Genomic DNA, 16,986 nt, shown 5'->3' with positions numbered 1-16,986 from the left:
TGATTCCCGATAATTATTACATTTGACCATCTGAACTTGAGGGCACGTGGGCGCCTCGCGCGCGAACGTTCATTTGAGAACAGTTCTGGGGAGACAGTGACTCAGCAAAGTTTGTTCATTGATTGAAGCTAATAACAGTCCCAGGTAATCAGTATGGCTAACCAGCCAATATGAAATACAACGTATTATACGTCCTTGGACTGTTAATAATAGCCATGTAGCTAACGTTAGTTTGAAGCCTGGGTACTTTCGTTACAATAACTTCTAGTTAACGTTAGCAGACGTTGGCTAGCTAGCTGTCATGTTTTCGCCAACAACGTTAAGGCTGTATAGCATATTCGTAGACAGTATTATAGTGTAAGGACTGACATTGGATGTTTATAGGAAAAGTTACTTTGAAAAACATGTTTGACCGCCCAAAGATCGGCGGCCTCTCATGACAAGTGCCACACTAACGTTATTCATCCAGTTCAACCTACAATCAAAGCAAACTTTTGTAACCTTTCTAAACATCTCTGCTGCAATCGCTACTTTTGTTTAGTTGGCTAACAACAAACACTGGGAAGCTGTAGCCTAAGTGGGCAACCGTATAGCTAGCTAGTTATTGAGTTGGTTATTTCTAGGCAACGGCAACTTAGCTACATATCCGCAGCTCAAGTATTTAAGTTGGCTAGCACATGTCTCAGTAGTTGAAGACTTGGTAAGTGTGTATAATTGTGTGTTTGGTGACTGTAGAACACAACTGTCTTGACTATCTAGCGCAATGATTGGACATTCATTCTAGTCATAATTTAAGCTGGCTCCATTTGTTTATTTGTATTTAAGAAGGAACAAAATGGCGCTGTAATACAAAGTAGTTAACGGGACTAATTTTGTGTTGACACTGACAGCGGCCTTCATTATGTTCCTGACCAGGTGTCAGGATGTCTGACGATCTGATGAAGAAGATGCTCCGGGCTGTCCTCCAGGCCAATAAGAACGGGGTGTCCATCACGCGGCTGCAGGGGGAATACAGGTCGCTGACGGGGGAGTTCATCCCTGACCGAAAGCTGGGTTACCCTTCACTGGAGTGCTTCCTCCGCAGTATCCCCTCCGTGGTCAGGATGGAGAATCGCATGGGGGAGGTAAGGGCTACCTCCCAATAAACGGGGGGGATGGTAGCCTAGTGATAAAAAGCACTGGGCCAGTAACCGAAAGGTCGCTGGTTTGAATCCGGAGCCGACTAGGTGTGAAATCTGCCTGTGCCCCGCAGGAGCAAGCAGCATATCCCTTACACCAGCCAGTTCCTTTTCTATTGGCCACTTTCCTTTTAAATCTATGAAGGGAAGTGAAGACGTGCACATTTCAGGAGGAAGGACATTCTTGGAGTTTGAGGAGAGTTGAGCTAGTCAGATTTAGGTTTTAAGCCAATATGTGTCACTTTGTATGAGCTTGTACTCTCCATATTTCTCCTGTAGATAATGTGCTTCGCTGCAGTCTGTCAAGAAACGGCCCACATCGCTCAGCTGGTCGCCCGTCAGAAGTCCAGCAAGAGGGCACCTGGCAGATCCCAGATGCTGAACTGTCGGATGAGGTCGAAATTGGCTTCAAATTTTGTGTTCTATGGTAGGTCTCGTCTGTCCTTGTTTCCGTCATCTGAGAATGGCTCTTTTCTGAATGTCTTTCCTTGATGGCCCAGTTTACTATTCCTTTGAGAACTTGAATTTCAACAAAAAGCTAAGTATAAGGAAGGGCCTTTCAGACAAAAAATGATATTCCTCTCACTCCTGATTTTTTGCACATGTGAATAAAATCAGTGAGTGAAAAAGTGAAGCAGGATGCTATCATCACTGACATCTACCCCTTCCATATCTCCCCTCGTCTCCAGAGAAGCCTCGGACGTCCCTGCGTCAGCCCGACCGTGCTCCAGTGCGCTCTGGCTGGAGCCAGCCGTACTCCTCCATGGGACCCTCACGGCCGCGGAGCTACAACATCTGTGGAGGCTTCAGTGCTGGGGGAGACATCAGGAAGATGTACAGCCAGCATGACGAGCGGGCCAACCCCCCTGCTCCGGCACCACAGAGTCAGAACAGGGAGCCCATCACTCAGGTGAAACCGAGTGAGAGGTGAGTGGAAGGAACACATGCTTTAGTATGAGAGGTGTGGAGGGCATTAACACACACCAATGTGTAAGGTGTAGGTGGTTTGTGACGTTATACCGTATTCAATGTAATTTTATTTAATGTTATTGACAAATGTCTTCTCTGCATTCAAATACTACCACCAGATGTTACTATCCCTCTATCTTTCTTCAGACCAGTCAAGAAATGTACCTTTTCTTCTAGACTGGTGAAACAAGTCAACCATCAGATTTCGAATACCACCCAAAAAGCTCCTGGTAAGTCTCAAGTGGGACCCATCTTTCTCCAGTTGGAGATTTGGCTAATTGCATGACAGCAGATTCATAGTGGAGATTTTGTCTGAAATCCCAGACTAAGAATATTTCTCCTAGGAAGTGTATGCTATGTCTCCCCCTGGAGGGCATCTGGTTAGTGTCCTCTGAACACTTTAGTGGTGGTAGTGTTACTGTACAAAACATTTGAAACCGTTTTAACCCTACTGAACATGACTGTGGCTGGTATACTATGTATTAATAACATGCCATCGTTTCATCCTATTTCCCAGCTCTCTCCAGTTTCCCAGCTCTCTCCATTACCATCAGTAACGTCCCTCGTCCGACGCCCAAAGCCCTTCAGCCGGGAGACTACAACCCCCAGGTTGTGCAGAATCGGATCTCTGAGGTGCTGAAGAAGTACTGCAGTGGTCTGTGGCTCTCCAAGCTGCCCTCTGTGTACCGGGACATGCACAAACAGGACCTACCTGGCCAAGCAGTCATAGACATGGAGAACTGGACACACATCTGCTTAGTAAGTATCTAGTGGAAAATCATATCTTTGTTTCCCTTCTATCAGCAACAAAAGGAAATGTTTTGAGATTATAGAATAGTTACCACTTTCTTTCTCCTACCCACAGATTTACAGAACATTAGAAAGTCGCACTGTTTTACTGTAGTGTTTTATGTACTTTAAAAATGCACTTTGATGCATCGATTTGACACTTTGTGTTTCAGGTTGAGAAGCCTGTTAGTACCAATCGAGCAGATAGGCTGGTGTACCCCCCTCAGTCCAAACCCCCCAGCCTTGCTCTCTCACCAGTCAAACCCCCAACGGCTCCTTATACAGTAAAACCAGCCACGTCCCTCCTAGCCAAACCCATCACTACCGCTCCAGTCAAACCAGTCACTGCCAACCCAGTGAAACTGGCCCCTCTATTTTTCTCACAGAGGAATCCCTCCTTGAACCAGAGTCAGACCTTGCCCACTCCACCGGCCCCCTCGTGGAAGCACTCCCTGACCCATACCTCCACCTCTCCAACTGCCCCCTCTACCTTGTGGAATCCCTCTCCTTCCCACCTACTCCCTACGCCCACCTGTAATTTGTGGAGACCCTCCCCTACTTCCACCTCGCCCTCATGGAAGCCAACAACTACCCCCACCTCCCCTACTCCCCCCTCCCTCATCCCCACCTCTGCTACTCCTCCCTTCCTCACCTCCCCCACACTGATGGCCTCCCCTACCCCCACCACCCCAATCCCCCTCTCCCCTACAGCGGTGAGCATCCCTAAGGAGGCGCGTCTCAGACTGAAGGAGCTGCTGTCTAAATATAGCCACGGCCTGTGGGCCCACGCCCTCCCCAAGCTCTACCAGGAGACCTTCAAGGTCCCCTTCCCAGAGGACATCCTGTCCAACCTGTCTCTCTTACTAGACATCTGTACCGTGGAGTACCCCATGGCCGACAACAAGATGAAGGCCATCCTCTACGGCCCCACCACCGAGTACAAGGCCAAGGTAAGGCTGCCTGTTCCACTCCAGAAATGTTATTTAATTTATTCATCATTTATTCAGGAGATCATATATCGGAGTCATTTCAGATTCCTCAAGTCGGGAATCGACTCTCAAAATTGATTCCCTCCCAAATAACATGAGCCGGGTCCAGTAGAAGAAACTGGTAGAGAACACATTGGCACAACTGTATTAAGGTGTGTTGTTTGGACATGCAGGTGAGCAGCACCCCGTCTTCTCCGTCGGGTTATAAGCTCAACAGCACCCCCATGGTTCCTCCTCTGCTGCTCCCCAAGGAGGAGTTCCCCTCAGTGCTGGTGGTGGAGGCAAGAAGCACCGACCAGGTCATCCTCAGGTAGCTTATTTCTTTGGTCATTTTACTATTTATTTTGAGAAATTTCTGGTGAAATTTAAGGGGATTTTTTTTTTTTTTTTTTTTGTCTTCGACACCGCAATTTCGAGGGCATTTCGTTAACTTTTCAGGGCATTTTGCAGCCTAAAGCCTCTAATTTCCTGTTTAGAAGATTCCCTCCCCTGCAATATTTCCTGTTGCTTCTGGAAATCCTCCAACCTGGATTTCAGAAAAACCTGAACACTTTCGGAAAATGATGGGAATTTTCCTCTTCTTACTCAGGTACATAGGCGAGGGCTACTCTCAGGCCCTGGAGACAATGGAGGAATCCATGAGTACCGTCTACAGCCAGCTCAGCGCTCAGAGGCTCCTCCCCTTCCCCTCAGCTGGCGAACTGGCGGCCGTCAAAGTGGAGGGGGGCGAGGAGGTCGTCAGGGCCCAAGTCTGTGAGGTCATGACCGACAAAGTCAAGGTAAGGATAGTCTTGGAGAGGCAAGCTCAATGAGAATCTCCATTGAAAGTTATGTTTAGTCCAGGACTAGGCTTAACCGGTATCTAGGAAATCTCCCCTATAGGTTTGTGAAGCGCTGCAGGGAACTGAGCCAAAAACACGATTAGGGGGTGAAAAGTTGAACAAACATTGGCCTAGTGGTTAGAGCGTTGGACTAGTAACCGAAAGGTTGCAAGATCAAATCCCCGAGCTGACAAGGTACAAATCTGATGTTCTGCCCCTGAACAAGGCAGTTAACCCACTTGTTCTTCACTGACTTTCCTAGTTAAATAAAGGTAAAATAATACATTAAAATGCAGTAGAAAGAGAAGTGTGTGGTAATGGGTTAGAAGGGCCTCATGAGGATACTTTTCTGCCAACTCTTTAGTTGGATTTTAACCTCTAGGGTATGTGGGATGCTAGCGTCCCACCTGGACAACATCCAGTGATATTGCAGATCGCCAAATTCAAATACAGAAATACTCATTATAAAAATTCAGAAAAGATAGGTTTAAAGATTAACTTCTTGTGAATCCAACCACTGTGTCAGATTTCAAAAATGCTTTACGGCGAAAGCATACCTTACAATTATTTGAGAACATAGCCCAGCAGACAAATCATTACAAACAGTAACCAACCAAGTAGAAGTTACACAAGTCAGAAAGAGAAAATTAATCACTTACCTTTGATGATCTTCATATGTTTGCACTCAGAAGACATTAATTTATTCAATAAATGTTCCTTTTGTTTGATAAAGTCTCTCTTTATATCCGAAAACCTCAGTTTTGCTCGCGCTTTCTTCAGTAATCCACAGGCTCAAACGCAGTCACAACAAGCAGACAAAAAAATCTAAATTGTATCCGTAAAGTTCATAGAAACATGTCAAACGATGTTTATATTCATTCCTCAGGTTGTTTTTAGCCTAAATAATCGATAATATTTCAACCAGACAATAACGTCGTCAATATAAAAGGTAAACAAGAAAGGCACTCTCTCGGTCGCGCGCATGAAAAAGCTCTGTGACACGACACTCATTCAGACTGTTCTTACTCATTTTTCAGAATACAAGCCTGAAACAATTTCTAAAGACTGTTGACATCTAGTGGAAGGCATAGGAACTGCAATTTGAGTCCTAAGTCAATGGATACTGTAATGGCATTGAATAGAAAACTACAACAACAACAAAAAATCCTACTTCCTGAATGGATTTCTCAGGTTTTTGCCTGCCAAATCAGTTCTGTTATACTCACATACATTATTTTAACAGTTTTGGAAACTTGAGTGTTTTCTATCCAAATATACTAATTATATGCATATCCTATCTTCTGGGCCCGAGTAGAAGGAAGTTTAATTTGGGCATGCTTTTCATCCAAAATTCCAAATGCTGCCCCCTACCCTAGAGAAGTTAAAGTATAGTGTGAAAAATAATAATCATGGGAAGCAGGAAATAATGAGGATGTTTTATTGGCCCTTCCTATGCTAGACTTAGTTACAGGTGTCCAGTCCACATCACCTACATGGCCCTGTGTTTAACCAGATTTGTCGCCCCTCAGGTGTTTTAAGTGGACAACTTAAACATCCTGTTTTCTCAGTAACCAGCCGTGCAGGTGTACTACTAGAAGACTGTACCTTGAATGTTTTCAATCCACAGAAAGTTCAAGGCCCTGTTTATAACCAAACTGTTGTTGTTGCTCTACAGGTGTACTACGTGGACCATGGCTTCTCTGAGGTCCTCAGTAGAACCAAACTACTGGAGCTGCAGAAAGACTTCCTCAAGCTGCCCTTCCAGGCGACTACTTGTACACTAGCTGGTAACCAAGTTCAACTCCCATTTCCCCCGTCTCTTCTGAGCATCGCAACTACAGTGTGTCCATGAAAATAATTAGTTTGTGTGATGGAGAATACAAGCAGTTAGCTAAATGTAATGTTTATTTACACGTCACTACAGTTAGTGGTATTCCACGTTCTGGTGTGTTTAATCCGCTTTCTTTGTCCTTTAGGGATCCTCTCAAATCTAAGTACATCGGGGGTGTAATATGGGGCAAGAGGTTCATTTTAATCGCTCTCGCTCTTTTTCCATCTCTTTCTCTCCCATATTTCTCGCTCTCTTCTCTCTCTCCCTCACGCTGCTGTCACCATCTTTCTCCCTCTCTGCGTCTCCCTCTCTGCGTCTCCCTCTCTGCGTCTCCCTCTCTGCGTCTCCCTCTCTGCGTCTCCCTCTCTGCGTGTAGGTCTGGAGCAGTTCAGCTCGGAGCTCTCTGTGCTGCAGACCCTGGAGTCCCTGGCCGTAGGTAAGATCCTCCTTGTGGAGCTGCTGCAGCACGACGCTGACCCGCCCCAGGTGGTGCTCTACGACACGTCGCACGATGATGAGGTCAACATCAATGTTGTCTGCCTCAAGGCTCTGCAGGACAAGGCCATGGAGAACCCTTTACAGGTTGTTATAGGTTTTCTAGAGTATCCATTTTTCCTTTAAATGCACATTTGATCAATTTGCATGGAAAGGACGTGGAGACAGCATGCTGAGAGCAGCACAGGGTCAGCCTTGGACTGGAGCACATTTCCAGGTTAATGGCCTTGTTCTATGGCACACCGGCAGTAGGTAGCACATGTAATATTGTGTTCTGTCCTTCATCCATCTGAAATGCATGCGTTCCCATCCTGTTTTCTCTTACCGTGTTAAGTAATCTACCAAAATCTCACTGTAATGAGGGTTTATTCTCAGTTAGGCGTTCATGAATATGTAGTGCCATGTTATCCCTTATTTCTTAAGTATGGAGTTTGAATGTGTCTGGTTTCTCTTCCATGTCAACAGTACCTAAACTCAGCAAAAAAATAAATGTCCTCTCACTGTCAACTGTTTATTTTCAGCAAACTTAACGTGTAAATATTTGTATGAAGATAACAAGATTCAACAACTGAGACATAAACTGAACAAGTTCCACAGACATCTGACTAACAGAAATTGAACACTTTGTCCCTGAACAAAGGGGGGGGGGTCAAAATCAAAAGTAACCGTCAGTATCTGGTGTGGCCACCAGCTGCATTAAGTACTGCAATGCATCTCCTCATGGACTGCACCAGATTTGCCAGTTCGTTGTGAGATGTTACCAAACTCTTCCACCAAGGCACCTGCAAGTTCCCAGACATTTCTGGGGGGGGGGGTGGCCCTAGCCCTCACCCTCCGATCCAACAGTTCCCAGACGTGCTCAATGGGATTGAGATCCGGGCTATTCGCTGGCCATGGCAGAACACTGACATTCCTGTCTTGCAAGAAATCACATATAGAACGAGCAGTATGGCTAGTGGCATTGTCATGCTGGAGGGTCATGTTAGGATGAGCCTGCAGGAAGGGTACCACATGAGGGAGGAGGATGTCTTCCCTGTAACGCACAGCATTGAGATTGCCTGCAATGACAACAAGCTCAGTCCGATGACGCTATGACACACCGCCCCAGACCATGACGGACCCTCCACCTCCAAATCGATCCTGCTCCAGAGTACAGGCCTCGGTGTAATGCTCACTCCTTTGACGATAAACGCGAATCCGACCATCACCCCTCGTGAGACAAAACCGCAACTCGTCAGAGAAGAGCACTTTTTGCCAGTCCTGTCTGGTCCAGCGACGGTGGGTTTGTGCCCATAGGTGACGTTGCCGGTGAGGTCCTGCCTTACAACAGGCCTACAAGCCCTCAGTCCAGCCTCTCCCAGCCTATTGCGGACAGTCTGAGCACTGATGGAGGGATTGTGCGTTCCTGGTGTAACTCGGGCAGTTGTTTTCGCCACCCTGTACCTGTCCTGCAGGTGTGATGTTCGAATGTACCGATCCTGTGCAGGTGTTGTTACACTTGCATAAGGCACGTTCACGCAGATGAGCAGGGACCTTGGGCTTCTTTCTTTTGGTGTTTTTTCAGAGTCAGTAGAAAGGCCTCTTTAGTGTCCTAAGTTTTCATAACTGTGACATTAATTGCCGTCTGTAAACTGTTGGTGTCTTAATGACTGTTCCACAGGTGCATGTTCATTAATTGTTTATGGTTCATTGAACAAGCATGGGAAACAGTTTTTAAACAGTTTACAATGAAGATCTGTGAAGTTTTATGAATTATCTTTGAAAGACAAGGTCCTGAAAAAGGGACGTTTCTTTTTTTTGCTGAGTTTATATGAATGTGTCTGGTTTCTCCTCCAGGTCAACAGTACCTATATGAATGTGTCTGTGACCAACGTGTGTTCTGACGGAACCATCTTCTGCCAGTTGCCCTCCCGAGGTCGGGTCAAGCTCAATGAGATCCTGGATAAGATCGAGGCCTTCTTCATAACCCAGGTACACGAAGACAGTTGGGATAGTTACACCATTCTGTTTTCTTTTTGGGGGGGGGGGGGATTGCTGTTACACACACAGCCTAATAATGTTATGGGATTTACAATATGTTGTTGATCGTCTCTTTTCCAGGTGACGTCAGAGTCTTTGGTGTCCACTCCGTTCTGTGGGAAGTGCTGCCTGGCCCGGTACAAAGGAAGGTGGTCCAGAGTAGAGGTAGGAGACTAGAGAATAAACTACATGGGGGAAGACTTGGGGACATGGAAGGAACACTTATCCCAAAGGGATGTTCTCTGACATATATTTTCACCCCATAAATAAATTAGTGAAATCTAATGCGTTACAAACCAATTCTCTGCTCTGTTATATTTTGCGCTGTGCTTGCTTTAACCAAACAGTATGTCTGTATCCCTGTCAGATCACCAACCTCCATGGTAGCAGAGTGCTAGATATCAAATTTGTGGACCTGGGAGTCCCGGCCTCTGTAGAGGTCATAGAGCTGAGAGAGATCCCTCCTTCGTTCCTGCACGAGCTCATGGTCATCCCACCACAGGTTGGACGGAAAGACCCCTGGCTTAATTGATGATTGATCCCTTGTGTTCTCTCCTGTTGTCTGATGTACAGTTTGCGATAGGTTATCTGTACACCATGCGTTCCTTTACATTGTCGCAAGTAAATGTCCCTATGGGATATTAAAGTATACTACTTTCTTCCTAGGCGATCAAGTGTTGTCTGGTAGAGCTGGAGGTGGGGGTCTGGACTCCTGAGGCTGTTCTCTGGCTTAGAGGTGCTGTACTCAACTCTATGGACTGTAGCATGAAGGTATGTCAATCATATACACACAGATCCAATTAAAGTATATATGAGGCTGTTCTCTGGCTTAGAGGTGCTGTACTCAACTTTATGGACTGTAGCATGAAGGTATGTCAATCATATACACACAGATCCAATTAAAGTATATATGAGGCTGTTCTCTGGCTTAGAGGTGCTGTACTCAACTCTATGGACTGTAGCGTGAAGGTATGTCAATCACACACACAGATCCAATTAAAGTATTCAGATCCCTTGACTTTGTCCACATTTTGTTACATTACAGCCTTATTCAAAAATTGATGAAATTGTTTTTTCCCTCATCAATCTACACACACTATCCCATAATGATAAAGTGAAAACAGTTTGTTTTTTTGTGTGCAAATTGATAAAAAAGACTTACCTTATTTACATAAGTATTCAGACCCTTTGCTATAAGACTTGAAATTGAGTTCAGGTGCATCCCGTTTCCATTGATCATCCTTGACATGTTTCTACAACTTGATTGGAGTCCACCTGTGGTAAATTCAATTGATTGGACATGATTTGTAAAGGCACACACCTGTCTATATAAGGTCCCACAGTTGACCGTGCTTAACAACAGTAACGAAGCATGAGGTCGAAGGAATTGTCCATAGCGCTCCGAGACGGGATTGTGCCGAGGCATTGAAGGTCCCCAAGAACACAGTGGCCTCCATCATCCTTAAATGGAAGAAGTTTGGAACCACCAAGACTCTTCCTAGATCTGTCCGCCCAGCCAAACTGAGCAATTGGGGGAGAAGGGCCTTGGTCAGGGAGGTGACCAAGAATCCGATGGTCACTCTGACAGAGCTCTAGAGTTTCTCTGTGGAGATTGGAGAACCTTCCAGAAGGACAACCATCTCTGCAGTACTCCATCAATCAGGCCTTTACCGTAAAGTGGCCAGACAGAAGCCACTCTTCTATTCTATTTCTAAAAACCTGTTTTTGATTTGTCATTATGGGGTGTTGTGTGTAGATTGAGGGAAAAACCGTTACTATTTAATCCATTTTAGAATAAGGCTGTAATGTAACAAAATGTGGAGAAAGTGAAGCGGTCTGAATACTTCCCGAGTGCTCTGTATCAACCGTTTTTGTACTGCAGGTGTGGTAACAGCTAACTGAACAGAATGTTCAGAATGTATTTTGGGAGGAAACTGCAGTCGGCACATTTTTAGACACAGAACTATTGAATTTGCTTGCCTCGAGCAGCAATATATAATGCTTGAAAAAAGTGATGCATAGACAGACAAGAGTTGATTAGACATTAGAAGCAGGTGTGATCCACAGCTGGCGCAATGGAAGAATTGGGCCACAGAGTTGTCCTCATTAGCATAGCTTTCATCAGCTTTCAGAAGCCACAAACTGAAAGTAGGCACACTGGAATGTCGAACTTGTGAATCATAAAAAAAAATGTTTTGCGTGAAAGCCTCTAACTTGGACTGATTTTTAACCCTCTCTTCACCTATATATAAAAGCAGTTTGTAAAGGAGAAAGCTTCATAAAATGAAGGATTGATTTTCCTTCTGTACTGTTAGATCTTCAAGCTTTCTAACTCTCGTTTGCACTGTAGCTCTCCAAGCTGAACTTTAGAATGGAATGTTATTAATTCTCCTATGTCATGTCCATGTCCAAGCAATTTTCAACCCTCTCATTTTCTATAGATCTCGACGCTGGACGAGGACAAGCTGGTGCACATCTACCTGTTTACCTCTAAGGGCTCCCAGGATGTCACCAACAGTGTTAATCACCAGATGGCCACCTCTGACCTATGGAAGCAACCCGGACCCCAGAAGGACGGCCTCCCTACCCTCAGTTTCCTCGACACCGTGGTCGCCAACATGGTGGATCAGCTTACCCTCGACAGCCCAGCCTGCAGCCCTATCCCTATCTCCACCAACACCCCCAGCCCTCTGGATGGTGCCGGGGACATGTCAAACCCCACTTTGGTCACCTCCGGTTGGGGAGAGAAGCAGCTGGTGCTGCCCCCTCTCTTGGAGCTTCCCCAGGCGGGCCAGAACATGGACGTCTACGTGTCTGTGGCCTGTCACCCGGGACACTTTGTGCTGCAGCCATGGCAGGTAACCAGTTCAAGAGAGCTGTCAAGGGCTGGTGCATCCCAAATGGCACCCTATTCCCTACATGGTGCACTACATTTGCACAAAAGTAGCACACTATGTAAGGAAAAGGGTGCCATTTGTGCCAAGTGTAATACATCAAAATAAAGCTTAACTTCTTGTTAATCCAGCCACTGTGTCAGATTTCAAAAAGGCTTTACAGCGAAAGCACACCATGCGATTATCTGAGGACAGCGCCCCGCATACAAAAAGCATGAAAAACATATTTCAAGGGCCTCCCGGGTGGCGCAGTGGTTAAGGGCGCTGTACTGCAGCGCCAGCTGTGCCATCAGAGTCCTGGGTTCGTGCCCAGGCTCTGTCGTAACCGGCCGCGACCGGGAGGTCCGTGGGGCGACGCACAATTGGCCTAGCGTCGCCCGGGTTAGGGAGGGCTTGGTCGGTAGGGGTGTCCTTGTCTCATCGCGCACCAGCGACTCCTGTGGCGGGCTGGGCGCAGTGTACGCTAGCCAAGGTGGCCAGGTGCACGGTTCCGGGTTGGATGTGCGCTGTGTTAAAGAAGCAGCGGCTTGGTTGGTTGTGTATCGGAGAACGCATGACTTTCAACCTTCGTCTCTCCCGAGCCCGTACGGGAGTTGTAGCGATGAGACAAGATAGTAGCTACTACACAATTGGATACTACGAAATTGGGGAGAAAAAGGGGTAAAATTCAAAAAATAAATAAATAAATAAATAAATAAAAAGAAAAACATATTTCAACCAGGCAGGTGCGCCACCAAAGTCAGAAATAGCCATATAATAAATGCCTTACCTTTGATCTTCTTCTGTTGGCACTCCAAAAGGTCCCAGTTATATCACAAATGGTCCTTTTGTTCGATAATGTCCTCCATATCCTTCATATCCGTAAAAACTCAGTTTAGCTGGCACCCAGTTTCCCTCCATCAAAATGCATACAAAATGAATCCCAAACATTACTAATAAACTTCTACAAACAACGTTTATAATCGAACCTTAGGTACCCTAATACGTAAATAAACAATACAATTTAAGACGGAGAATCGTTATTGTATTTACCGGAAAAAAATACCAAAGAACGCATTCTCTTCCACGCGCTTAGAAACACTACAGCCAAAATGGGAGCCACCTAGAAAAACTACAGTTTCTGGCTCATTTTTCCAAAAGTCAGCATGAAACTCTTTCTTAAGACTGACATCTATTGGAAGCCCTAGGAACTGCAATCTGGGAGGATTTCGCCTTATAATAAAAGTGATAGCCATTGAAAAAAGTGGTAGGCTGATTTTTTTTAAACGTTTTTTTTTGGGGGGGGGGGGTTTGTCCTCAGGGTTTCGCCTGCCATATCCGTTCTGTTATACTCAGACATAATTTTAACAGTTTTAGAAACGTTAGTGTTTTCTATCCAAATCTACCAATTATATGCATATCCTAGCTTCTGGGCCTGAGTAACAGGCAGTTTACTTTGGACACACTTTTCATCCGGACGTGAAAATACTGCCCCCTACACGAGAGGTTAATGGAGTAGCTTAGTCTTTAGACATGGATTTTGTTTGGTCTTGGAGATCGTGTGTTGGTATATTTTAGTCTGTATTATTGAACTCGCGTGACAGGGATTTCTCTGCCAATGAAATCCTCGGGAGGGCCGCCCGAAGTCCAAACTGTAAAAAAAAGTATTACTTTCAGTGTGAACGAAGACGACTAAAACCACAAAGTATGTAGAAAAGATAATGGTGCTATATCTTTTTGGGGGATATAATCTTTGAGTACTGACAATCCCCTAAATAAAAGCTAGACCGGGAGAATTGAAAGTTAAAACAACAATGAATATAGTAGTATATATTTTATTTTGTTTGTCCAAATGAACACCATATTAGCCATTAAAAAAAATGTAGAATTACAGGTAATTAGCTTTAAAACAGCAAAAATATATATTTTAGCTCCAAGGCAGAATATGTATAATTGCATGAAATTTGCAGTGAACTGCAATATTTATCTCAGCTGCATGGAAAAATGTATAGAATTGCAGGAAATTTGCTTTAAAACTGCAAAAATGTCTCCACTCCATGGACAAATGTTAGAAAATGTCAGCCAGGTCGAACACGCCCCCCCTGCCACGCTCAACAAACACCTAAGCCACTTTTTTGATCCAGAAAAAACCTGCATGGCTGAGGCAACTATATACACTGAACAAAAATATATATGCAACATGTAAAGTGTTGGTCCCATGTTTCATGAGCTGAAATAAGATCCTAGAAATGTTGCATACGTAAAAAAAAAAAAAAAGCTTCTCTCAAATTTTGTGCACAAATTTGTTTACATCCCTGTTAGTGAGCGTTTCTCCTTTGCCATGATAATCCACCTGACAGAGGTGGCATATCGAGAAGCTGATTTAAACAGCATGATCATTACACAGATCCAACTTGTTCAGGGGGACAATGAAAGGCCGCTCTAAAAGGTGCAGTTAAAGGTGCAGAAGTGTCAAGTTGAGGGAGCGTGCAATTGGCACACTGACTGCAGGAATGTCTGTTACCAGATAATTTAATTTTAGTTTCTCTACCATAAGCTGACTCAAATGTCGTTTTCGAAAATTTGGCAGTACGTCCACCCGGCCTCACAACCGCAGACCACGTGTATGGCATGGTGTGGGGGCGAGCGGTTTGCTGATAACGTTGTGAACAGAGTACCCCATGGTGGGGTTATAGTATGGGCAGGCAGAAGCTAAGGACAACGAACACAATTGCATTTTATCCATGGAAATTTGAATGCACAAAATACTGTGATCCCTGAGATCCCTTTTTTTTTTTTTTTTTTTTTTTTTTTTTTTGGCATCTGTGACCAATCAATGCATATCTGTATTCCTAGTCATGCGAAATCCATAGATTAGTGCCTAATGAATTTATTTAAATTGACTGATTTTTCTCATATGAACTGTAACTCCTTGCATGTTATGTTTTTAAATTTGTGTTCAGTATATTTGAAATGTGTCAAATCAAACTCAGGACCTGTACAAGCTGGTGGTGCTGATGGGAGAGATGGTCCTTTACTACAACCAGAGGGAGGAGACGCCGGGGCCCGGAGATGTACAGAAAGGAGAGGTCTACGCCGCCAAGGTGGACCATAAGTGAGTGGACAGATTAGGTTTTGGAGGCCTCCACAGTTTTGGTTTCATACCAATGTTGACTTTATCGTGTTTTTAGTCCTAGATGATTTATGGGTTTTGTGTTGTTTTCACATGGCTGAGGCAACTATATCAACTTCAAATGTGTCAAGTAAATGCATGAATGTTTAGTTCACCCTTTTCCCTCGCAGTTGACGCTGTTGGTCAAGGGTGTTCTCTCCAACCGCCTGGGGTCTGTATGACCTCTGACCTCTCCCTGTGCCCACAGTTGGCACCGTGTGCTGGTGAATAGGGTTCTGTCCAGCGGCCTGGTGTCTGTGTACGAGCTGGACTATGGTAAACACGAGCTGGTTAGCTGCACCCTGCTTCAGCCCCTCATTGAGTCATTCAGACAGCTGCCCTTCCAGGGAATCCCCGCACAACTGGCTGGTGAGTACAGGAAAATGGGTAATACCCTGCATATAATGAATGTGTGTCAGACATGCAATTCTCTGTTGGAATAGTCTGACTGGTGACTTGTAGTTTATTTCTATCATGTTGATCTCTAACCTCTGCGGCTATCGTGAACACTTCTTGCAAAAGACACAAACAAAAAAAAGACAATCAGACAAACTTGGATAAATAAAGATTTAATAAAATCAAATAAACCCTCTTCCCTCTCCAGGCGTGGAGCAGTGTGTGTGGTCGGAGGCGGCGTCCATTGTGTTCCGGAACCACGTAGAGAAGAAGCCCCTGGTGGCCCAGGTGGAGTGTGTGGTGGAGGCTGAGCTTCCCTGGGACAGGAAGGTGATTGATTTATTGAATTTATTTGAGAATGACAAAAATACATATAGCCAGTAGCAACACAAATTTCAAAAAGGATAGCACAGTCACTGGTTGTCTCTGAAATGGCACCCTATTCCTTACAAAAGCAAATGAATTTGCTTTTGACCAGGGTCTGTTTCAGACAACCATGGGCCCTGGTCAAAAGCAGTGCACTACATAGGGAATCGGGTGCCATTTTGGATGTAAACACTGACTTATTTCCGTTATGCTCCAAGATGATAGTGTACCTGGTGGACACTTCTCGGGAGGAGACAGACATCTGGGTCCACAACATCATGGCTGACTTTCCAGAGGAGCAGAGTACCGCCGCGTAGAACCGGACTGGACAGACAGACCACATAAGACTGTTGTTAAACTCTGCCAGAGTATATCACATATGCTGAAATGATGCACACCACTGGCTGTAGCATATAACTGTTGGTATCCCGTTCACTTATTCCAGAAGGTCACAAAGATCTGCCAGAGTGTCCCAGGTCATTGGGGAGCCTGAATTTATGCAGGAGCTCAGTCTATCAGCTTAGCACTGTGTGAAGCATAGAACTGATTTTTCTTATCGTATGGGGGGGTGAATCTATTTGCTGTGTGTGTGTGTGTGTGTATATAGAGACAGGTATTAAACAACAGTACCCACCCCATTGATCTCCTTAGCAGGGTATGTCGTTCAAGTGTAATGTAAAAAAAGTGTCCTTTATTGTTCAGTTTCAATCTACTGTCAAATACTTTGCGTAGAAAGTTCTTTACTGATTTAGTTATTATTCATCGCCAACTTTTGGTTTTGCAGTTGATCTCTTTTAAGTTGTTTGTCCTAACTTGTGATTTTTTTTGCCTTTTACTTAAATTATTATTTTAGTTTAAATATATTTAAGTCAATTGTATGTAATTTGTTGTTCAATACCTTGACTTTTGAAATGCGTGAAATTTATTTGACTTTGACACTTATTTTGCTTTTTGTGTGTGATATCCCACATTACTAACTTTACTTTTGAAGGAAGTGGCTCAAATGGATGAATGTAGACTTGGCTGAATAAATTGTTAATTAAAAAGCACAACTTTGTTATACATTGTAATATTCATTACCAATAACA

General features: G+C 44.6%; 1 protein-coding gene across 4 annotated transcripts; it reads left to right on the top strand.

Moving 5' to 3' along the window:
• Positions 1 to 18: 18 nt before the first annotated feature.
• On the top strand, positions 19 to 16,947 carry LOC110533180 (tudor domain-containing protein 7B). Of its 4 annotated transcripts, none has more exons than XM_036933593.2 (20): positions 19 to 144; positions 916 to 1,124; positions 1,458 to 1,605; positions 1,868 to 2,105; positions 2,325 to 2,377; positions 2,665 to 2,906; positions 3,110 to 3,886; positions 4,099 to 4,235; positions 4,515 to 4,704; positions 6,422 to 6,533; positions 6,954 to 7,159; positions 8,909 to 9,043; positions 9,173 to 9,256; positions 9,459 to 9,593; positions 9,758 to 9,862; positions 11,533 to 11,949; positions 14,958 to 15,079; positions 15,345 to 15,505; positions 15,741 to 15,862; positions 16,117 to 16,947. In XM_036933593.2, exons 2-20 carry the CDS (start codon positions 924 to 926, stop codon positions 16,213 to 16,215), a joined length of 3,684 nt encoding a protein of 1,227 aa, XP_036789488.2. In that variant the 5' UTR covers positions 19 to 144; positions 916 to 923; the 3' UTR covers positions 16,216 to 16,947. The 4 variants fall into 4 exon arrangements, with proteins under 4 accessions (XP_036789488.2, XP_036789486.2, XP_036789487.2 ...); XM_036933591.2 differs by having other exon boundaries at positions 2,295 to 2,377; XM_036933592.2 differs by having other exon boundaries at positions 137 to 700; positions 2,295 to 2,377.
• The last annotated feature ends 39 nt before the right edge of the window (positions 16,948 to 16,986 follow it).

The sequence above is a fragment of the Oncorhynchus mykiss genome, chromosome 10, assembly GCF_057628025.1.
Source record: "Oncorhynchus mykiss isolate SJ-2025 chromosome 10, ASM5762802v1, whole genome shotgun sequence".
NCBI lineage: Eukaryota > Metazoa > Chordata > Actinopteri > Salmoniformes > Salmonidae > Oncorhynchus > Oncorhynchus mykiss.
The sequence above is the reverse complement of the archived record's forward strand: the minus strand, read 5'-3'. Positions and strand labels throughout refer to the sequence as shown.